The sequence below is a fragment of the Chiloscyllium punctatum genome, chromosome 27 (assembly GCF_047496795.1).
Source record: "Chiloscyllium punctatum isolate Juve2018m chromosome 27, sChiPun1.3, whole genome shotgun sequence".
In the NCBI taxonomy this organism is placed as follows: Eukaryota; Metazoa; Chordata; class Chondrichthyes; order Orectolobiformes; family Hemiscylliidae; genus Chiloscyllium; species Chiloscyllium punctatum.
This window is the reverse complement of record NC_092765.1, coordinates 36,622,755-36,647,720: the sequence shown is the minus strand read 5'-3', so window position 1 is coordinate 36,647,720 and position 24,966 is coordinate 36,622,755. Positions and strand designations below refer to the sequence as shown.

General features: G+C 38.6%; 1 protein-coding gene across 1 annotated transcript in view; it reads left to right on the top strand.

The window, feature by feature from the left end:
• LOC140453264 (CUB and sushi domain-containing protein 2-like) overlaps nucleotides 1–24,966 on the top strand; it is a 745,905-nt gene that overhangs the window by 261,006 nt on the left and 459,933 nt on the right. The window contains exon 3 of the mRNA XM_072547824.1: nucleotides 11,128–11,240. Within this exon, the coding sequence (XP_072403925.1) occupies nucleotides 11,128–11,240 (113 nt within the window). The remainder of the gene's footprint in view (nucleotides 1–11,127; nucleotides 11,241–24,966) is intronic.

The window sequence follows — 24,966 nt, the reverse complement described above, 5'->3', positions numbered from 1 at the left end:
AGATGGTGCTGGGTTGGTCATTATTGCTGAGATATTTAACTTAAAACAAAATCAACAACTATTTGCTATGAACCTGTTTTAGGATTTCCTGCTTACAGTTTGAACACCAACACATTTATGATCAAACTCAGTGTTTCCAGAGCCTCTCTGCTTACTTTGTACCGATTCACAAATTCCATGTGATTTATGTACCTTGAGACCTTTATTTTTTTCTCAGTCTCTTGTCTCTCAATATTGTGTAATTAGACCAATTTCAGATCTTAGATACAATATAGGTGACCTCACATTAAACTCCATTTCCCATAGTTTGTGTTGTATAAAGGCCAATAATCCAGAGAGTTTCTGCAACATGTTTGGCAGTGATGAAGCTTTATTATTCTCTAGTTTGGTCATTCATTTCGACCATTAGTGGCCTTTTACAACTTCCTGTTTCCAATCTATAAGCTTACTTCTTTCTATTGCAAAATTTGCAGGACTATCTCATTCAAGTCATTAATATATATTGTGCAAAACTGAGTCCCTGAATAGTGACATTTAATATATTGCTCATCTCTGAAAGGTATATCATTTAACTTTAAAACTTTGTCCATTCTCAGTTTTGATCTTGTTACAATAGTGATAAATATGAACTATTGAAGTTCCATTGTCAAATTGTCATACATGAGCCCTTTTATTGACCAAAGTAGATTTTAGACAAGAAGAAACAAGACCTAACATGGGTGCACTGGTCACATAACTACAGATTGAGTTGAGCTTTGTGAGACTCTGGCACTAAATGAAACCACCTGCACTCAAATTACATTTTTTCTCAAAAAAACAGTAGACAATCAAATCAACAGCAAGAAGCTTGTATCTCCTTATTTAATTTACTTTTGTATGATGATTTCACACATTGCAGATGAAAGTCTTGCCTGCTAGTAGGCCAACTTGGAAAGACATTAGAGGCAGACTATAGGATACACACTGAGTTATATTTCAACAACTACTTTTTGAGCAGTAGACCAAAGAGAATGAAGAATAAATTTATAACACAAATGTGAAAGTCTCTCAATTTTCTTGCTTATTTGTCTTATCATCTTGGAACACAGTGCCCAGTGAAAATGCAAATTGGGAAATCAGTTATTTACTGAGAACTCAAAGACCCGTACGTATTCCATAACTGTTGAGAATGCAAGCCAACAGTTAAACAACTTTGGCATCAGGTTAAGAATCTAACACTCAGGAACTCCAAGGACAATTTAATTGTGCTAACCCTTATTCTCAGTGTCTGTATAGTACACATTCCCTTTTAAACTATCGCCAGTGTCTGTGGGTGCTTTCAGTGTCATGGTTATTATTGTTTTTGCTCAGAGTTAAGAGATAACAATAAGGCTTTCTCTTAAAGTCAAGAAAATATTACTAATTGGCCGGTTCATGTTCTAGCAAACTGTGATTTAATTGAAGTATTATAGTCATGTGCTAAAAAGAAATGAAAATATTTGTCATGAATAATTGAGAGGGCTTTAAAAAGAAGGGAGCCAATTCCTTCTTATCATTTGATCATAACACTTTTAGATTAAATTAAGTTTTATTTTGATCATATTTGATTTATGTTTGTTTATTGGGAAGAATTGCAGAAACTAATACAATCCAGGAGAGTATAAAATGCTTCCACATATATCCCAATGAGTCAAGATGCATGGCAATCAGTAACAATTAATAGAACCACAGGCCAGCAGTATCACACTGGTTCTGTAACACTCTAAGGTTCCAGTACATTTCTAGCAAACATCTGTCATTTAGTAATCAACGTAAATGTACATTTGAACAAATCTGGCTACACTCCTGAACTAATTACTAAATGTGTTCACTGGAATCATGTTGATTCATTGTGAGAGTTCCTCCATAAAATTAATGCCAACATTAACATCAATAGCTAAACAGTTTTTATTGGGTTTTACTTAATTCCTTCACAGGATGCAAGTGCCACTGACAAGGCTGTTTTTATTGTCCATCCCTAATTTCCCTCGAGAAGATGATGGTGAACGACTAGCTTGAACCTCTGCAGTCCATGTGGTGAAGTACTGCCACAGTACCCTATATGAGGTCTCCTAGATTTTGATTAATTAAAACTGAAAGAATGATCAAGTATTTTCAGTTTTTTCTCTTGACTGCCCTTGTCCATCTAAATAAAAGTGGTAATCGCTCTGTTCAAAAACTTCGCTACAGGCGTGCATTCTACATCTATTGGTGGAGGGAATGAATGTTTATGGTGGTGTATGGGGAGCTGATCAATCAGGCTGTTTCATCCTGGATAATATCAAGGCTCTTCAATATTGTTGGAGTTGCAGTCACCCAGGGCAATGAGACCATTCCATCTTACTCTTGGCTTGGGCCTTGTCGAAGGCAGGAAGTGTGTCATGTACAGAACTGCCACCCACTGACCTACTCTTTTACCAAATGTAATTGTTTTGGTACAGGCCAATGATGACTGACCTAGACAATAAGAGTTGTCACAGGGAAGTATTGAAGTTTTTCCAGGTAGTCATTGCCTGACACACATGTGGTGTAAATTTTATTCAGCAACTATTGGCTAAATAACAGTCTTGCTGCACTTAATTCAGGAATTGTAAATAGAAATGTACTCCAATGGAATGATTAACAAGCCCTCCAACTTAGATTACTTACAGTGTGGAAACAGGCCCTTCGGCCCAGCAAGTCCACACCGACCCTCCGAACAGCAACCCACCCAGACCCATTCCCCTACACTTAGCCCTTCACCGAACACTGCGAGCAATTTAGCCTGCACATTTTTCGACTTTTGGAGGAAACTGGAGCACCCAGAGGAAACCCATGCAGACACGAGGAGAATGTGCAAACTCCACACAGACCGTTGCCTGAGGCGGGAATTGAACCCGGGTCTCTGGTGCTGTGAGGCAGCAGTGCTAACCACTGTGCCGCCCACCTTCTGACTTTTTAATTTATAGAGTAGCATTGGCAAAGCAACTGAAGGTGGTTTGGGTGAGGACACAGTCCTGAGGAATGATTGCAAATAATGTGCTCGAACTGAGGCCTCTAACAACATCATAAACCTTATTTTATGTTGGGTATGACTACTGCCAGTGGCGAGATTTCTTCCTCATTTTCATTGGCCTCCATTTCATGCCCTAATGGTCAAATAATAATTCTATCTTACTTCTAGTTAAAAGTTATTTATTTTTGTAAACTAAGTTTTTTTTTAAAATTAACATAGTATAAAGGTGAAACCAAAAGAGAAAATGCTGGAAAATTTCAGCAGGTCTGGCAGCATCTGTAAGGAGAGAAAAGAGCTGACGTTTCGAGTCTAACTGACCCTTTGTCAAAGCTCAAGTATAGTATAAAGGTGATTTCTTTGACAGTGTTTGGATTATTGATTTTAAAAAAATATTTTGCCAGGTCAAGGAAACCTAAAATAAAGCCCAACTTATTCTAAACTTTCATTTTATTTTGAAACAGTAATATTTAATACTTAACATTTGTATATGTGTGTGTGTGTGTGTGTGTGTAAACTGTCAGGATTCACAAGACTGGTTCCAGAGAAGGTGCAGCTATGTAGAGGAAGTGGAGAAGTTGGGACAGTTTATCTTAGAGAAGAAAAGACTGAGGGATATTCAGAATTACAAGGGGCTTAATCTTATGGGTTTTTAGCCACGTCCACATTGTATCAAGTTTGATAGTATGGTTGTCAGCATGAGACTGAAGGAGTTTTTTTTTACTGGCCCTTACTAAACTCACACGTTAATCATCATTCTCTCCCCTATCATGTAGGCATCACATCTGGTTTCTACTCCACCTTACCATGTGCCAATCCTATAATAACTTGCTACTCACCAGATATCCAAGATTTTGCTGCATCATTGGTGCAAGCACCAGGCTGTAGTGCCACCCAGCACATGTTGTTGACATTTTCCCCAGACCATGACATTCAAGGGGAAATTGGTGGCTAACTTTGCTAATACAATGGGCATAGAACTCCAAGATGTAGACTGACACTCAGCTTGCGACTGAGCATGTCACTAAGCAGGCAGTGTTCCTATAGCTTCATTACAACGATCATTTCTGGTACAGCCCACAATACAGCATCAAAGTGCAGATGCATCCTATAACAGAGATGTGTCATGGAAGTTTCCTTGAGACTGGCACAAGTTGGATGCAGTGTCAATGGACAAGGAGTGATATGATCAATGTCCATGGACTGTGCCCTGGGACATTGGTACCCAGTGTCTAACATGGAGGCCCTTTGGAGCAAGTCGTGAGCTGTATTTACCGGATACCGGCTCTGATTTCTTTATTGAGTTTTCTTGATGTCTAATTTGTTGGATGAGTTTTGTAAGATTGCAACTGGACTGTTTATGAATTGGGTCATCAGCAAATGTTAATCACTGCTAGTTAGCAATTCACTGCTGGCTGGTGAGAATCTCATCACACCATTAATAAAAAACTTAAAAGATAGAGTGCGATGATCTTGAAATAGAGGTGAACATGCTGGGAATTCTGTCCTGCTTCTGCCATACATCTTCCATAGACCATGTCACTCAGACACTCATAATATTCCTCCCAAGGAGTCAATGCAAAGTAGATAGGTAAAAATTGTTTCCACTTGTGAAAGCTTTGAGAGAGATGGCACAGGCATAAAGTAATTGGCAAAAGTAAAACAAATTGTTGCAATAAAAGTGAGAAGTGACTATTATTATGTGACTTGCATCATTTTACTTTAATACCAGAGATATCCATGAACTAAAAATGTTTTTGAAAACAGGACATTGCTGACCTAAAATGGCTTCTGTTCAGACAACCGACATGGGATAGATAAAACACAGCTATCTTGAAGTTAGTATTTTAGCCAAGAAGTACTGAACTCAATAAGGTATATTATGATTTACATCTCCCACTTTTTTCCCACCTGCATGATAATATCCCATGTTGCAGATGAAAAGTAAATTGCAGAGTATTAAGTTTGGAAAAGACAATGGACTAGACTGGAAATCCTCCTCTCGCTTATCTCTCCACGCTTCAGGCTCACTGCCTTTATTCCTGATGAAGGGCTTTTGCCCGAAACGTCGATTTCACTGCTCGTTGGATGCTGCCTGAATTGCTGTGCTCTTCCAGCACCACTAATCCAGTAGTAGACTGGAAATATTCAAATGACCTATATTTGAGTAGCTTGCTTGAACAGCAAAGAGAGAGAAAAACACATATTCTGGACACAGCAAGGTTGTAGAAAGCTCTTCCCTCCAAGCTTCAATCTTAGCAAACCAGTTGTTACAACACAGGGTAAACCCTTCTGCTTAATTTAAACCAGCAACCACAGAAGATTTATCCCATTCAGTAAGCTGTGAAAATTCGAGAGGCCAAGAGCTATTTGAAGTAAAAATTAACAACTTTATTTCTTAAAGTATAACAGAGAAAAATGAACTAACAACTCCTTCCTCAACCTATCTTTTGCCTTCCCCTCTACACTACTGGTCCTATTAACAATCCCAATTAAGATTTACATGACAAAACTTCTTATCGCAAATCCAGGCAGCTTTTGATTCTTCTCTGTATTCCTGTCTTTTCTTCTTGGGGATTCAGCTTCACAGATTACTGATCGATAAAGGTACCTTTAAGAGAGCTGTTTTTCAGGCAGTCTTTATAAGCTGGTGGTTTGACAGTTCTCCTCCCATTTGTTCAATTTTCCCTGGTCTTATACCCCAAAACATATGATTGTTTCATTGCTTTTTTAAAATATTGTCAATTTACTAAATTAAAACTTGATTGGAGGTTGGTATTTTGGAGTATAAATTCAACTGATTGACTGAATTTGAATTGATTTTTGTCTCCAGGCAACCAACCAATTGAGTTGTTCTACCAAATGTTACGTTTTTTTTCAGAACACTTGGTGCTGTCAAGTAATTCTTCTAGCTTTTAACTTTCTTAAAGGTACAGTACACCCACAACTTCATAGTACAGTACTGGTGGAAAAAAAACCCAATTCCTCTGTGAAGTCAAGTTTATCTGCAAGCTTCACCATTCCAGGGATTAAACAGTTAAACAGTTGAGATGCTGATTTCACTCTCACAATTCAAAAGGTGTAAAGAAACAGTGAACTGAAATTTTTTGGCCTCCTGTCTGTATGAGAAACCCCTTCTCGTCACACATTCTTTACAAGCAAGCTCATGACCTAACTTTGGTGTGTGTCTTTATATTGCAATTTTGTTATTTAAATAAAAAGCACTCCAGTCTCTTTTGCAAAAGAAAAGCTTCGATATCGCATTCCTTTATTTTTGATCTGGTTAACTAAGTTTAGTTGAAGTCTGGTAATTTTGTGCTAAAGACAAATAAGAACAGGATATTTATTGTGACTGATTAAGTGAGAATTAAAAAGGAGTCATTTGACCTCTCTTCACCTGTTCTTAAAGTTACATGAAGGAAATTTTTCTCATGCTAAGATTTGGATTATACATGCATGAGTATGGTGGAGGCACACTTAATTGAGTCATTCAAAAGGGAATTAGACTGTTACCTGGAAAGGAAGAATGTCCAAAGTTATAGGGCAGGACAAGGGAATTGCATTAGGTGAATTGCTCAGTTGGAGAGTCAGTGCAAGCGCAGTGAGCAAATGGTCCCTTTCTCTATTGTAACAGTTCTGTGATTCTGTAATATTAAATCATTGTTGGGAAACCAGGAAGTGACCGATAGCCAACACAAAGGATGAACTTAAAGATAATAATGTAGTTCAGGGTTTCAGAAATTAAAGCATATATTTGAGCTAAATCAGATCATTCATCTTGAATATTGAAGAGTGTTGATTTTTGAAATACAACATTGACTTTAACTTTATATGTCAATTCACCGATTTGTGGGACTGTTTGAAACTAGCCATGATTGTGGATTGATTCCCTTTTGTTAATATGACCAGATTTTTAATCAGAGTATGAACTATTCTAACATCATTATTGCAGTAAAAATAAAAACAAATCATTATATTGCACTTTTTTTCCTTTGATACACTCTACAGTTGGTGTGCAGTACCAGAATTAATTTAACCTGACTACTCATTTTAAGAATGTTCAATTAATCTTTTTGCTGTGCAGCAAAATAGAGGCTTTGCCTCAGTATTGCAGAGTAATGCCACTTATCCAACAGCATGCATATCTAATAAGATATCAACCACTATTTTGTTACTGAATGTTTAGAAACAGTTGTATAACAAAACTAATACAGGACCACAGTATTGGAGATTTAGATAAGTTCATGAATAGGAAAGGTTTGGAGGGATTTGTGCCAAGCACAGGCAGGTAGGAGTAGTTTAGTTTGGGATTATGGTCAGTATGGAGTGGTTGGCCTGAAGGGTCCGCTTCTGTGCTGAATGGCTCGATCTAACTGAGCAGTGGAATTGCTCTAATGTCAAAAATATTACCATAGTGCATTAGCCTTTATCATCTCTCTTGAACTCCTGTATCCTTTGAAACAATCAGATACAGATCTGTTCTAAACTTTTCTGCTCCATTGTCCAAAGTAGTTCAATTTCCCTTATTTGATTTTGACTCTGAGCTACATGATTGGAATGAGAGCAACTCCAGCAGTGGGTCATCTTCCTGCTCCTACATCAATAGTCCTTTTGTGTCCAACTGTTACTGCAGATAGGATCTCAGTTTAATGTCTCATCCAAAAGAAAACAAAAGGCAGCTCAAACAGTATGGGGCTCCCTGAATGCTGCAAATGCTGTTGAATGGCAACCTAGATTGTATGGGTGACTGTCTGAAGTACAACCAAACTATATTAAGACATAACAACTGAATTTATTCTGTTCTGTCACAGCAGGTGGGGTGGAAATGATTGATTTTCATCTATCAAATAAAGTTCTGCATCTGAGGACTAGAACATTTTGCATCCATTTTGCATGTATTTTTGGGCAATACTGCTCAAGGGTTAATTCTCAGAGACAGACTTGCAAAGGGAAACAATAAGGTTGTGTTTTGTTACACTGTGCATCAGGCAGCTTTCTCGTCCACTGGTACAAGGTAATATGACTGAAATTCCCCTCTTCATGTGAAAAACCAGCCAAATGACTTCTTAACTATGTTACACAATATGGTGCACACAGAATCAGTAAAATGCTCAACTGAAGTTGGAAACTCCCTTTTGTATACATGATAGCCTTAAATTAACTGGAAAATAATGCTACAAAGAGAATATATATCCAGGAGAAACTGTCCTTACTCTACTCAGTTCTTGCTCAGATATTTCTAAATATTTGAATATGATCTACGAGCAACAGACAGAGTAATGTGGAATGAACAGTATTTTCACAAGGTCTGCTGTTGCTGATATCTAAAGCAGGTACAGCAGGATTTCAAATAAGTCAAATTAGCACTGTTTGATTTTGTTACCCAAGGATCTGTACAAGTGACAACAGCAGAAATCTTAATTTTGATTTGCCAAATGTAAGTTTAAAACTAAATTACATTCGAGTTGAGTTACAATATACATTGGGATACAGTCAGAAGGGAAATATGCAGCTTCTGTGAACGTATCTGTTGGATTCATACAACATGGAATTAATTCAACATCACTTTCTAGCCATGGCTTTGGCTGTGATACAATGGTCTTTTGATTGTCTTTGGCAGAATGAGATTTTTTTTCAATTAAAATAGTTAAAGACAGGCAATGAACATTTGTACGATCATTGTAGGTTCAGATATGTAAAGAGCATTTTCAGAAAACCAATATGGCTTTTTCAATTAAAATTTATTATATTTTATGTGTGTTGCACACATCCCTTGAATGCAGCAGGTGTCACCTTCACAGTTATCTCATAAAAGTTCCAATAATTACATTGTTTTGGTCAGAAAGTAAGTTAGACATAGGAGCAGTGAGCAGTGATGGTGCTTTGTGTGCTTGAAGTGTATGCACTCACTATTGCGTCTGGACAATATGGGAGGGTGCTTTTATCTGTGACTAAGTTTCACCAATACTTTTTAATACATCCTTACCTGCTCTTGGAACTATAAATTATGTTTTCTTTCTTTCACTATCTGCCCTCATGCAATACATTTCTTCAGTTTCTGAGAATCTAATTCAAAAAACGAACAGTGTCCAAAGGTTGTTCATATGTTCTGAGATGGTCATTGTTTGGAATTTTGCAATTTCCTCATAATTATCTGACTTAATTTTTTATGACTGTTTTTCAATAATGAAATTATCATTGTCCATGTGAGTTAATACAATACAATTATTGTTCAAGATTAATAACTGTAAATATGCTTGATTCCGCCATGGTGCACACTCACCTGACTAATTGTAGTAGTTTAAATCATATAACTTGAAAATTGAAAGGGCTGTTAACTTGAAGATTTTGACTATATTGAGTTTCTCTATTTGAGACCTCATTCACCAAAGAGAAGGCAAGTAAATGAGGACTGCAGCTCTCAAGCTCTCTTAATGAGCTATGAGCATTGCTTCAATAGCAATATTTCACTTCTAAATACATACTAAGATCATTTTGATTGAAATAACCTGAGATACAGTTTGGCTAAGACCTTGCAGACCCAAACACATAATAACCTTTGTCCAAACATGGAGAAAGTGGTTACACATAAAGGTAGCACTTTAACTGGTACCAAACATGAAGCAGCAACAACATTTGAAATCAATAGGAACCAGGTATTGAGGCCACCATTGGAACCAACACGAGCACAAAAGGAGATAGTTGTGGTTGTTGGAGGCCAATCCTCTCCATCCTGGGACATTGTTACAGGAGATCCACTGGCTCATGTCTTAAGCCCCACCAGTTTCAATTGCTTTATCTAGGATCTTCCCTCCAACGTAAGGCTGGAACTGGTGGTGTCTGGAAATTGCACAGTATTCAATAACATTTGCAATGTGTCAGATACTGAAGCAGTCTGTGCCTGCATATGGTAATACTTGAATAACTCTCATACTTGGGTTGAAAAGTGGCAAGTAATATTCATACCGACACAATGTGATGTTGAAATGGATAAAGCCTGTTCTTGATATCGAGCTCTTACTTTATTCAAGGTCAAAAGTGAATGTTATTTCTTCACCAAGCACCAGAAATCCAGACAATGTGGAGACTGGTATTCATTTTTTTTTCTCAGTCAATTTTTGAAATAGCTTTCACTTACAGTCTCCAATTTTTCTAAAAAAAAATCTCTGTAGTAATTGTGTATTATAAATCTAATATATTTTCCACATTGTTAACCTTGGCTGAGTGATAGCACTCTGATCTCAGTCAGAATGTTGTGAAAAATGAATTATCAGCGCGAGATGGATTGCGCTTGCAAAACATCCTGTAATGATTGTTCTCAGCTTGGGATTCGAGGAATCAAAGGAATCAAGAAGTGCAGAATATTTTTCAGCTCTGATCTCCAGCACCTGCAGTCCTCACTTTCTCCTAGAGTGTGCACTTGACAGGCTGCATGGGAGCTTGACTTGGGTAAACAACTTGAAGTCACATGGAGCAGCCCTAAGGGAAAGAGTTATGGATAGAGGACAAAAGCAGTCAAAATCATTCTACTGTGTGCTCTGTTGAGTGACCCATATAATATGTTGGACTGAGGTAGTCAATTGGAAAAGTAACACTTCTCTTTTGGTTGCAAATGTCTTAATGCATATCACCTGAACTGCAGCAGTTACAGACATTGTGCACAATTTGATGTCAATACTTCCATGAATGGCCACAGCTGGAAATTTCAAATAAAGGAACACTCTCAGCAGTTTGGATTTTGAAATAAATTTTGATTTAAATGTTGATCAGTTCTAGGGGATATGATTTTACATGTTTTTGTATGTATTTCTGATGTAAAATGGGTGTGAAAAATGATCAGTTTAGCAGTCAAACATGTGTCTAGTTTAAACAGGTACTACAAAATTAATGGAGTATTTTTCTTGGGAATCATTCATGGGTACCAAGACTGAGCCGATGTTAGCTTGTGTTTCTTCAAACTTAAATTGAAAGAACTCAAATTCTAATTTAAATTATGCAGCTTTCTGTTTGATTACCTTTATGATCAGATACTGATCTATTTTGAAAAGTGAAGTATTACAATTTTAATCCCCATGCTTTTTTTTAATGTTTAATTTTCTTTTCATCTTTTTTTGTAGGTTGACCGGATTTCAGCTTCCTCCTCCGATTGTGAGTTCAAGTTCTGTTCTCACTCTGTGGCTTCTCAGTGATTATGCAGTGAGTGCTCAAGGCTTTAGAGCAGTCTATGAGGGTAAGTACTATTCTTAAAATCATTGGTGAAGATACATGTTGTGCTGCTGCAATAATGAGTTTAAAGTCATTCAAAAAGCAATTCGGGAGAAATTATTGTTTATACAGAGGTCCTATGTTTTTCATGCCTTTGAGCACAAAGGGGATTTTGCTTTTTGAATTGGTGAATGTTGAAAGTACAATCTACTCATGACACATTCATGAAAAGTCATGCATTGAAGAGCAAAAGTTCTAATACAGTGCCAATGATCTTTAGTCTTCAAATATTACTGTGATCAGATGCTGTGGTATGAAAAGCACGTATTGCCTTGTTCCTTTTTAAATGATGCTACCAAAAAGAATATGGTAGTAGCTTGGAAGATCATTTAATGAAAGTTTGGTTACTCTCCCAAAATATCAAAAGGAAAAGAGGTAAGTAGCATTCCAACAAGGACTTGATATTTCTGAAGTTCATTGTATTTTGAGCTAAGTATTTTCTCAGACTGCGACAGAACTTGTAACCTTAACAGATTTGGTTTCACCTGGAAGGAGCCACCAATTGGAGACTGCATTGAATCGCAAGAATCCCATGTTCACATTTTCACTTTGACTGCCAGATTTTCTTGTCACCTGTTTTCCAAGAATATAGTAGGAAAAGATGCATTTCACTCCAAAGCAACTCTTCAGTTTTCCCAGAATTTCATTTCAAACAACCTTCAAACTTCAAAATTACAATGCAAATATCAGTCACTGACAGTATATTTTGAGAGAACAAAAGCAATCTGTGTACAAATCCAAAATTTAAGTGATGAACAATCCATGCCCACCATGATGGAATGTGAGTGCCATGAATAGAAGAGATGAGCTGTATTGATGTGTCTGGATCACAATCATTTGCCCTTTTCCTTCTGATGGACGTGTTCCTTGTTCACATCATCTTGTGTATGCACAAGCAAACTAACCAAGTTTTATTAATTGGCATCATTCTGGTTTTGTTTCTAAACTTTAAATACATTTTGTGTGCCAAATGAAAATGAATGGAAACACTGATTCCTTTTTTCTGAAAGGAAATGGTAGTTTAGGTGACTGTGATTAATTTATACAGGGAGAGCTACTGAGATCTGAATTATACACAAGCCATATGCTGCCAGATGTTTTGTTACTTTGCTTGCAACCGAAGTGCATTGTTTGGTCATACTGAGACGAGAGAAAATTCACCAGACATCTGTTAATCAAAATTAATCATGGTTTAGGAAGGAAATTCAACAGTAAATATAATGTTTTGGGATATTGTCTGAATTAAAAGCATTATGTAAACTAGGAACAAAACTGCTGCAAAATGGGAATAAGCAAAGTGAGGGAGCAATTTAATAAAGCTCAGATCAGGTTCAAATACAGGAAAAATTACTGTTATGATGATTTATTTCACAAAAATGCATGTGCTTTTTTTCACACATTATGAGAGGACAATTGTTTCATTAGTTTAATATCCCAAATGCAACTTTTAAAGATGTACACTTTGGCTTATCTTTGTCTGATTTGGAGCCAGATGTTGTATCCCTCATAAATACCATATTAGAACTTTCTGGAAGTTGCATTAGATACTGTGTGTCAGCACAATGAACACCACTTATTCAAATAGTTAATCAATATGATTGTTTAATGGCTTAAGATGTGGCAGATATGCTGTGTCTGTCTTATTCTTCAGTTTACTGTTTCTAACTGTTGATTCTTTTAAAATGGTGACATTCTGAATGTGCTGAAAATGCTATCATATTACAATAAAATAGTGAAACTGACATTTGCTTAACTGTCTGTTCCTATGCCAAATACTGACTAACAATGAGCAGAAAAATGATACCAATGAGATTCTTCAATGGAATTTATGACTTTCATACAAGTTCTGAGGGAATAAACTTAAAGAAGATGATTCAACAAACACTGAAAAATTAAAGCCTTCACTGATGATTACTATTGTAAAGATGTCAGCAATGTGATGTTGAAGAGAGCTTGAGAAAGAGATAAGATGAAAGTGCATTACTTTACTGGATCCATACCACTTAGCTCAATAACAAGATTAAATTATTCATTTTCTGTTGATTCTTTAAAGAGCAAGCTTTTTACCAAGACTACCTTCCAAAATCTCAGACTCAAGGATGTACGATTAAGATGAATACCCCTCTGTCTGTCTTAATCTATTTCAGAATATTTATTCACTTACTGGATACCATTGTTGCTTCCTCAATATCACTTATTTCTGAAATACATTCATCATTTACAAAACAGAATTTTAAACAAATATATGTATTTGCCATCTAATAGTATTGTTTTCTTCACTGTCATATAGCTAAATATGTGTTTATGATTCATTGAAAGTGCTTAAATATATATTGCAACTGTTAATAGTAATATCTTTACCCCATGTGCTAAGCAGGTGATCAGTTTAACAGATTTAAGTATACATTGGTCTATTTATTTAATCACTACTGGAAATTTGTATAAACCTTTGAACCTGAGCAAAATTCCATAAGAAAATCAATGAATAATTTTGTATGTTGAAATATGTTGAAATCCAAGTCATGTTCTGTAGTAAAGATAGTAACTAAAAAGAATTTGGCAGGAAAATGGCTAGGTGGCAGAATGCAAAGTTTAGGAATGTAAAATCAGTTCTGACAGGGGGTTGAATTTTCAAAGCAAGGCAGGAACCCAACAATCAAATACATCATGAAATTGCACATCCAATTAAGGTTCATGTGCCATATTGGGCAGGAGGTAAGTTAAGCACCCAGTTTGTGGTGTTGAACAACTCCAGTGAATGGACTCTGCTTGCTTTGCTGAATAGAGGGGATACCTTCTCAGAAAGCCAGGAGATAAATCATGAAGCAGAGTGGCCATGTCAACAATGAAAAATGTCACACTCTACCTGACCCTGGTTTTCACGTCAATCATTAGATTTTCACGAATCAAATGAACTTTCTCCCTACATTGAACCCAATACCTGGGCACTAACATGGATCTGACACTTCAGGTTCATTAACTTCATGGGAAGTTATTTCTTGGCCAGGACATTTCCTGTTCTCACCACTCCCTATGGTGTGTGTTGTTATTGTAACAATGTCAGCCAGGTTGACCTCAGAGAATAGGAGTTCTCTTATTGGGACTGTTAATTTGACCCAATGAAAGAACCCTGGCTAGCAGATATAAATAGGAGTGTCAGAGGCTCGATTCACTCTGAGAACTGGCTCTGAGAGAGCTGGATCAGTGTCAAGCACTATGTAGATGTAAATAAAGGGTGACTCTGTGATGGGATATCAGTCTTGATGGAGCTATTGCCTCTCTGTGGAGACGAGAGAAAGAAATATGTTTCTGAAGAAATTCACTTGTCGCTTTTGTCTTTGAGTTGGGATAAACATTTCTGACATCATAGAGTCATAGAGATGTACGGCATGGAAACAGATCCTTCGGTCCAACCGGTCCATGCCGACCAGATATCCCAACTCAATCTAGTCCCACCTGCCAGCACCCAGCCCATATCCCTCCAAACCATTCCTATTCATATACCCATCCAACTACCTATTAAATGTTGCAATTGTACCAGCCTCCACCACTTCCTCTGGCAGCTCATTCCATACATGTACCACCCTCTTTGTCAAAAGATTGCCCCTTAGGTCTCTTTTATATCTTTCCCCTCTCACCCTAAACCTATGCCCTCTACTTCTGCACTCCCCCACCCCAGGGAATAGACTTTGTCTATTTACCCTATCCATGCCTCTCATAATTTTGTAAACCTCTATAATGTCAGCCCTCAGCCTCTGACACTCCATGGAAAACAGCCCCAGCCTGTTCAGCCTCTCCATATAGTTCAAATCCTCCAACCCTGGCAACATATTCGTGTAAATCTTTTCTGAATCCTTTCAAGTTTCACAACATCTTTCCAATAGGAAGGAGACCACACAATTGCACATAATATTCCAACAGTGGCCTAACCAATGTCCTGTACAGCCACAACATGACCTCCCAACTCCTGTACTCAATACTCTGACCAATAAAGGAAAGCATACCAAATGCCTTCTTCGCTATCCTATCTACCTGCGACTCCACTTTCAAGGAGCTATGAACCTGCACTCCAAGGTCTCTTTTGTTCAACAACACTCCTGAGGACCTTACCATTAAGTGTATAAGTCCTGTTAAGATTTGCTTTCGCAAAATGCAGCACCTCACATTTATCTGAATTAAACTCCATCTGCCATTCTCAGCCCATTGGCCCATCTGGTCCAGATCCTGTTGTAATCTGAGGTAACCCTCTTCGCTGTCCACTACACATCCAATTTTCGTGTCATCTGCAAACTTACTAACTGTACTCTTATGTTCACATCCAAATCATTTATGGAAATGACAAAAAGTAGAGGACCCAGCACCGATCCTTGTGGCACTCCATTGGTCACAGGCCTCCAGTCTGAAAAACAACCCTCCATCACCACCCTCTGTCTTCTACCTTTGAGCCAGTTCTGTATCCAAATGGCTAGTTCTCCCTGTATTCCATGAGATCTAACCTTGTTAATCAGTCTCTCCTGGGGGACCTTATCCAATGCCTTCCTGAAGTCCATATAGATCACATTTACTGCTCTGTGCTCATCAATCTTCTTTGTTACTTCTTCAGAAAACTCAATCAATCATGCCGTTATTTGAGACGTTTGACTCATCTGATTCTGCTATTGAAGACTGAGCCCAGTATGTGGAAAAATTGCATTATTTTTTCCAGGCAACTGACATTGGCACAGATGGAAAGCAATGAGTAATTCTCCTGACAGTTTGTGAACCATCGACTTTTTCAGTTATTCGGAGTCGAAAGCACCAGGTACAAAAACCTTTCAAGATTTAGATAAGGAATATTATGACACCAAGCCTTCTCCAATTCTGAGATGCGACTGGTTTTACTCAGCATGTTGAGAACCAGGGGAATCCATGTCTGGACGTTTAATGATGAATTTTCTGGGTGTGTTGTGTGACACAACATGTCCAGAAACCCGAGCCACCAGGGTATTCCAGAGGAGTCCAAAATGAAGATGTCTGTGAGATATTATGCCTGGGGCCAGGATTGTATGCAGACACAGCTATATTGTGGGACAGTACCCCTTGTGCCAGCAAGGATAAAGGTTACCACCAGCAGATCCCTCATGTTCATGGGAATGGCCGGGTAAACCCTGCATTGATTATACATTGACTATGCAAGTCCTTTCATGGGCTCACCATTCTTTGTCCTTGTGGATGTCCACTCAAAGTGGTTAGGTATGTGTACTGTTCATTAGTCAAACACTGGGATGATGGTGGAAAACTATAAGTATATTTTGCAATACATGTTGTTCTGCTAAAACACATAGTTCCTTAACTCAAACTCACTGTAATGTGATAGACGATTTGGAGACGTCGTTTCTACAGTGCAAACATTTAAAATGTGTGTTAGCTGTTATGCGATTGCATTACCAGCATTTTAAATGTTGTTTCTAAAGTGGGATTTTTCTATAATGCAGGGTTGCACACGAATGTGCTCCTGGAATTGTTGGTCACAGACAACAGGCCATCAATTACCAGCAGGGAGTTTGTTTTTTTCATAAAGTTGAATGGCATTCAGCATGCAAGGATAGCTCCGTACTATTCATTGACCAGTGGTTTGGTGGAAAGTGCAGTGAAGGCAGGCTTGAAGAAACAGCTTGCAGGTTCACCCAATACCAAATTGTCCCAGTTCCAATTTGATTATTGGACCACCCCTTGTGCAACTACAGGGATAGCCCCAGCAGAGTTGCTAACTAGGAGAAGATTTCACAGCAAGGTAATCTGACCTTCCTGGATCTGGGGTTGAGTGTGAAATAGCATCAAAAATGCCAGTGCAAGGTCACAAGACTCCACTAAACAAGAGAGACAGTTTACTTTTGGGGAATGGAGTTTGGTGCTGAAACCACAGAAACAGCCTTGCGTAGGTAAGAGGTTGACACGAGGTTAGATCCGATGGGCTAAAACGTTTGGGTAGGAGTGGTGGTCCTAAAGAGGCACGTGGACCATGTGAAAGCTGCAAGCTCACAAATGGGGCAGGTGTAAAATGTGTCCGGCCCCTCAGAACAGCCAGAAAGGCTGTCTGAATCTGTGGATTCTTCCCCCTCTACCTAGTGTTGAAGAAACCTCCGAGGCTGAGATGGGTCTGGTGGATGTTGCAGCCTCGATGCCTTTACCACCTGAAGAAGAAAATTTTCTTCCAAGCCACTCAAGGCACAAAAGGCTGGCTACGGTTTGGTACACGCAGCACATATCTGAGGATGAATCTGAGGAACTGGACCTCTTGCAAAAAACGCCCCAAGAAACTACCAGAGAGAGGACTAGCCTATGTCCACAGGCTTAGAGGAGGAGGGATGTAATGAATGGGGCAAGCTCAGCCATGTGGACCTTACAGAATGAGGTCCGTGATTAGGGCTCTTGATTGGTCCAAACAAGGAGCTCTGGCTGACAGCTATAAACAGGAGTGTCAGGGGTCTGTTTACTCTGAGACCTGGCTCTGAAGGAGCTGGACCAATGTCTTAGACTATGCACATGTAAATAAAATATTACTTGGTGATGGGATACAGTCCTCTGTGGTGTTATTTCAGTCTGAGTAAGATATTAACTTGAGTGGAGGGACAGTGTGGCCTGATTTTCAGGTACATAAGACTGTTGTGAGGAAACGTCTGTTTTACAAGCTTTTGTCTGAGCTGACTGTGGCCTAAAGCCAGTGATCTTTCACATAGTGTCTGACTGAAGTCGGAACCAGGACCAGCTTTCTGGAAGCCGATTGTTTATTGGAATTTCTGATTTTGACATCAGATTTCCAAGAACTTAGGCTTTGGCTAAGGTTTCTTAGGAAGTGGAAGTTGAATGGGGTAAGATAAACATCAGGTTGCATTGTTAAATTATAGCCAGTGGTGATGACATACATAAAGCATCAAAACAAAATCTGGGATTTTTCAGCAGAAGGGTGTTTCAATGGTGATGTCAGAGCTGAGTGTATGAAAGCAATGGTGCAGTGTGGTGGACTAGCTGGAAAAGAAAACTATAAGTGAGTGATTCTGGAAACATTGCTATGTATAATATATTAGGGCGTCCTTTCTTATGGTCCTTGGGTCCTCAGAACCTGAGGTGTGGTAAACCTGCTGTGAGATGGGTCTTTTGTGTTTAACTCCTGTGTGATACAAGGAACTCAGGCAGCACGGTGGCTCAGTGGTTAAAAACAAACTGCCACACAGTGCTGGGGGTCTATATTCAATTACACCCTTGGGCAACTGGCTGTGTGGAATTTATACATTCTCCCTGTTGCATGTGTGGGTTTCCCCTGTGTGCTCTGGTTTCCTCCCACAGTCCCAAAATGTGCAGGTTAGGTGGATTGGTCATGCCAAATTACCCATCATGTCCATGGATGTGCAGGCTAGGTGGATTTGCCATAGAAAATGTAAGGTTACAGGGATAGGGTCAGGGGATGGGTCTGGGTGAGTGCTCCTCAAAGGGTCAGTGTGAACTCAATGGACGAATGGCTTCCTTGCTGTAGGAATTCTGAGTCAAATGAAAACTCTCCCAGGAAGAATGGAGTGCTTTAGGGACTGTGTAACGGGAAAAAAAAATGCCTTCTGTTGAAGGGACTACTGAACAAAATGGAAAAATCTATATTTGTTGTATTGGCTATTTAAATATGAATTGCAGTTTCTACTGAAGACAATTTGAGTGTTAATTTATGTTGATTCTAAGATAATTGCTATGGAAGATATTTTTTTAAATGAAGTCTTGTTCTTTTGTTTCTTTCATTTGAAGTTTTTTAGCAAGTTTGAGCATTTCACATTGCCTGTCTCCATGGGGACTGTGTTAATATTAAAGCCCAATGCAAGTGTATGAGGCCAAAAAGAAAGCAAAAGCAATTCTTTTGTTTCCCCTGAGGCGGAACAAACTAAAGCCAACAAAACTAATTCTACAATTGCACATGACATTATTGAAGTTGAAATGTTGTTTAGAAATAAAATGTAAAATAAATTAGTATGAAATGGGATAGATTCATTGGGAAATTCTCAAAGATGAAGATTTCAACTCTCAAGTTTTTTTATTAGAACAAAGAGTATTAAGAAATGCCAGGATAAATGTTGTTAAGATTGATTGGTGGAAGATTCTTCTCAAAACTTGCAATATGGTAAGAAAAGAACAAGCATGTGTAATAGTAGTGAAAGGTATACAAGATGCTAGACCAAACTTTTTATACCGAAAATGTGTATTGACCATTGCTGAAGTGTAACCTGTTTTAAAAAGAAAATCATGCATCTGTCTTAAAAAAACAGATTTGAAAGGCAGTGGAGAGTAAGCAGGAGAGTATGATGAGACTAGTTGGTTCACATGACAAAACCCTGATACAAATGTTCTGGGTCAATAGTCTACCGTACCTGGAATATTGTGCGCAGTTTTGGTCTCCAAATTTGAGGAAAGGCATTCTGGCTATTGAGGTAGTGCAGCGTAGGTTCACGAGGTCAATTCCCAGAATGGCGGGACTATCTTACGCTGAAAGATTGGAGCGACTGGGCTTGTATATGCTTGAGTTTAGAAGGCTGAGAGGGGATCTGATTGAGGCGTAAAAGATTACTAAAGGATTGAACACTCTGGAGGCAGGAAGCATGTTTCTGCTGATAGGTGAGTCCTGAACCAGAGGACACAGTTTAAAATTAAGGTTAGGCCACTTGGAACAGAGTTGAGGAGAAGCTTCTTCACCCAGAGAGTGGTGGGTGTATGGAATGCTCTGCCCCAGAAGGCTGTAGAGGCCAAGTCTCTGGATACTTTCAGGACAGAGTTGGATAGAGCTCTTAAGGATAGTGGAATCAAGGGTTATGGGGATAAGGCAGGAACAGGATACTGATTGACGATGATTGGCCATGATCATAATGAATGGTGGTGCTGGCTCGAAGGACAGAATGGCCTACTCCTGCACCTATTGTCTATTGTCTATTTCTGTACTATAATCTTCCATGATTCTTATCTTTCATCTATTCCACATTATGGACATGTGTACAAATATCATTTGAATTTTTTAATATCTTGGAGCATCTCTATTGTCCATTATTCCACTCCCTATAAACCTGAGTATGTGTATCATAAAAATATTTGGCACACGTTCTTCAAATTTGTTGATTAAGTTACTCTTTTGCAAACTGCGAACAGGTTCAGAGACCGGCTAGAATAAGGTCAATCATTACACTGTGGGATTGGACATTGATTTTGGGTATGAAAGAATGTTACTGAAGCATAAGGGTAGCAGACTTAAAATAAAGAAAATGCAAGTAACAACTTAGTATTGACAATTAACATCATAGAACAGAAATCAAAAACTACCTGCCAATTTCTACAATCTGGAGATTTTTGGCAGATAATTGGGGTTACATTCTTGAGCAACTGATGTGAGTGCATTTTTGGCTTCAATATTTTATGATATACGCTGAAGTTATGTTTTATATGTGAAAAATACATCAACTCTTCAGCTTACAATTATTACTTTATCTTCATAGATGAAGCATTTAAATTTGGCATATAACAACATTTAATAAAGCACATTCTGATATTTTTTTTTAAATTTGAGTTGGCTGTTCTACAGCTTGTAAATGTTTTAGCATCAAAATTGTGCCAGAGGACATTTAGGGAGAGGGGTACCAGGGAGGGAAGAGAAAAAAAGAACAGGTAACTAGAGTTAACTAGTCAGCAAACAAGGTTCTCAGGCTAGATTATTGAATAAAACTGAATAGTTACTACCAAGAAAGGACAGTGGATAATTAAGCATTAACTTTTCATGAGGTTGTAAAGAGTAAGTAATTTCTAACACATAGTATTATACTTTTCAGGAAGTGGTGATGTTTTCTGACAGAGAAAATGAAGTGGGTATTGTGCACGTGAATTGTCAATAGGGAGTTTATCAGGAGATGCATGTGACCCAAAAATAGTGTGATTAACTGCAACAGCATGCAAATTCATGAGCATTTTACAGAGTTGGAAATTACTCATCTCAATGCCAGGTGGAGATTTAGTAGGTGTAAATATGAGTTGCAATATTTTTGAAGGAATTAACAGGACAGGTGTTTAGATTAAATGTTAAAATCATAAAAGCTGAGAGTCATTGAGGTTCAGATGCATTAATCTTTAAAAGTAGGAGGACAAGCTGATGAAGCTGTAAAGCTACTGTAGGTTGTCAGCAGGAACGTGGAGTAGAAAGGTAATAAAACCAGTGCAAATCATTGTTCGGCTGCAGTTTGAGTATTGAGGACCCTATTTCAAGAAGGTTGTCAATACCATGGGATATGGAAGAGGTTTACTGAAATGTGATGGGAAGTCATAGAGGATGGAAATTTGATCCAGAGGAATGGAAGTGCTTAGTGCCTTTTGAATCAAGGGACCAGAGCGAATATATAAATAATGGGGAATTATTTAGATCTAGAAATGGAATCAAAGTGATTTAATTTAGGTAATCAACTTAAAGGGCTCTTAATTGCATTAAATAAAAATAAGATCTACATGCATAATATATACATATACATTACATAAACTCCATTATTTGATTGAATTTTAAGTTAAATGATAAGACTGTTGTCTGGCAATTCCTGTGCTATATGGAAACTACAGGATATATCCTGGGTCTTGGCTAACTGTGTGTGGAATAAGTCCCACAAGTTGAGTGATCTGCAGCTCAGGGTTTCTGAGGGAAAGACAGAGAATATAGAAATCTTCTCAGTGTGTGGCAAACTGTGAGGGTGATGATACCCCTAGACTGAGTGTAGACTGAAGCACGTCTAAAGACCCATGAGATTAATGAATGCCCTGGAGGTCATAACAAAGTGTACATCTGCATCATCAGAGGAGACTCAATAGTTGACAATCCATGGCTGTTTTAGCAACCGTCAGCCAAAATCTCAATGATAAGAGACTTCTTGATCTTGCACATTAGGTTGTAAGGAACATGAAATTCTTTGAAGTAGGGTACAGTTAATGCAGAGGCCATTTAATCTTTAAAAAGAGAAAATAAATCAATAAATATTTGCAGCAGAGTAGATGAAAGTCTGCGAAGATGGAGCAGGCTGTGACATTGATTTTGATTGCCCGAAGAAATAGTCAGCTGAAGCACAATGAAGTGAATGGCCTCCTGCTGTGGTGAAAATGTTCATATTTTGTGAGCTGTGGAATGCCCTGTCAGGAGGTAACATGGAAGTGGAATCCGTGGTGCTTTGTATGAAAGACATGAATAAATCTTTGAAACAAAATGAAAGGTCACGAGGAACCAATGGAGGGATAGCACTTACTCGGTTCTGGTGCAAGAACAATAATTGGACTTTTTCTATGACTTTTTCATTCATAAAACTCAACAATCAAAAGCAAAAGGTGTTGGAAATTCTCTCCCTAACCTTTCTCCTGAAATTCATTAATTGATATCTGAAATTGTAAGTTTTTGTGTCAAGCAATATTCTAAGTTTATACATTGAAATATACTTTTTGCTTATTTAGATAAGTCAGGTGTAAGGAAGGTGAGAGACGTTTTAGATTAGATTCCCTACAGTGTGGAAACAAGCCCTTCAGCCCAACAAGTCCACATCAACCCTCCGAAGAGTAACCAACCCCCCCTCTGTTTAATGCACCTGGCAACTATGGACAATTTAGCATGGCCAGTTCACCTGGCCTGCACATCTTTGGAATGTAGGAGGAAACTGGAGTACCTGGAGGAAACTCACGTGGATGTGGGGAGAATGTGCAAACTCCACACAGACAGTCGCCCAAGGTTGGAATTGAACTTAGGACCCTGCCGTTGTGAGACAGCAGTGCTAACCACTGAGCCACCATGCCACCCCTGGCAAAATTGAAATTTTTAACTGAGGTGGCATCAGGACTCTCACAGTTAATGGTCGGGCCCTCAAGACTTGTTGAACAAAGAGACCCGGGGTGCAGGTAGATAGTTCCTTGAAAGTGATGTCACAGGTGGTGAAGAAAACATTTGGTATACCTGCTTTCATCCGGACAGGAATCGGGACATCATGTTACAATGCATTCGCCAGATCACATTTGGAGTATAGTACACAATTCATGGTCAGCCGGCTACAGAGAGAATGTTATTTACCTGGAAAGAGTGCAAAAAAGTTGAAAAGTATATTACTAAGACTGGAGGGTTTGAGTTGAAAGGAGAGCTGGATTGGCTGGGACTTTTTTCCCTCAAGTACAGAAGGCTGAGGAGTGTCTTATAGATGTTTGTAAAATCACAAGAGAATAAATTGTGTAAAGCCAAGGTCATTTACCTAGGATAGTGAAGTCCAAAGCTAGAGGTGAGAGGGGCAAGATTTAAAAGGGACCTGAGGGAGAGCTTTTCCACACAGAGGGTGATGCGTATATGGAATGAGCTGCCAGACGAAGTGGTCGAGGCAAGTACAATTACAACATTTAAAAGACATTTGGACAGGTACATGGATAAGAAAGGTTTAGAGTGATACTGGCCAAATGCAGGCAACTGAGACGACAGGTCATTCTGCTATGATGTGACAGTTGTGTTCCTCTGAAACCTTGTTCTATAGAAAATCACTCTGTAAAAGATCGCTATACCCATTCAGTAGAAAGTTGGTGTCATCCACAATTTGTCAGACGCGTTATAGCTAATTCACACTGACAAATGCACATTATAGCAGAACACCCTGCGGTTCAGTTTAAGAAACATGCTCAACATGGATAAGTTGGACTGAAGGGCCTGTTTCTATGCTGCATGCCTAAAAAAAAATTGATACCTGATTTCTGTGGAAACAAAAAGGTGGCATTTGTGGAACCTTCCTGCTCTACCTTCACTTAAATCCTTTAAGTGATCTATTAATGAGCATCGGGGCCTCTTGCCACTTCATCTGCCGTTTTACCAGCTCCAGTCAGGCCTGCCTGACATCTGGTGGGCTGTGACACAAGGGGATTCCCTTGATCTGACCCAACTTGTGCATCATTGAGAGCATGGGGTCGAGTATGGCTTGAGTTCTGACCCACAAGGGCATGATGTCTCTGTGTCCACCACACCCAGCATCCATAGAGAGGCAACCTTTCCCCAAATTGTTCCTGGAGACTGAATCTCTGAGGACTGCTATGCCAGTACTAGTCACAAACTTCTCACATTTCATGTGATAAAGCCATCAGCCTTTGACTGGAGGTTCCAAGCAGAGAGGCAAACATATCCCAGAATCCTCAGTTGGGAGGAAGGACCATTGACATCTCTTTAAATGGCCATCTAAAAGTGGACCTGTCTTTCCTGACACTTTTTCAGGCAATGCGCAAGATATTATTCTCACAGACAGCCTGAGCAGTAAGATCATTTTCTTCCATTTCAGACTCTTGGCATCTGCAGTATTCTTCTTTTGTTGAAATAACATCATATTTGTTCATCTATTGGAGAGAATATAGAATGCTGCGTACAACATAAAATCAAAATGCTGAGTTTTCATAATTTAGAGCATCGACTGTTTTTTGTCACTAACCCGGTTGTGTTAAAATAAACAGTAATCCTGCGCTGGAAATAGTTTAATGGAATTTCATTGGAACCAGGTAGAAGTACTATCTGTCACTGGTGACATTATCAGATTTTTGGATAGGTTTATATTTGTGTGATAAGATTGATATAATACACAATTTCAAAACGGCATTTTCCATAATATCAAATTGCAATGACATTCAGTTTGTGGGAAGCTTTTTGT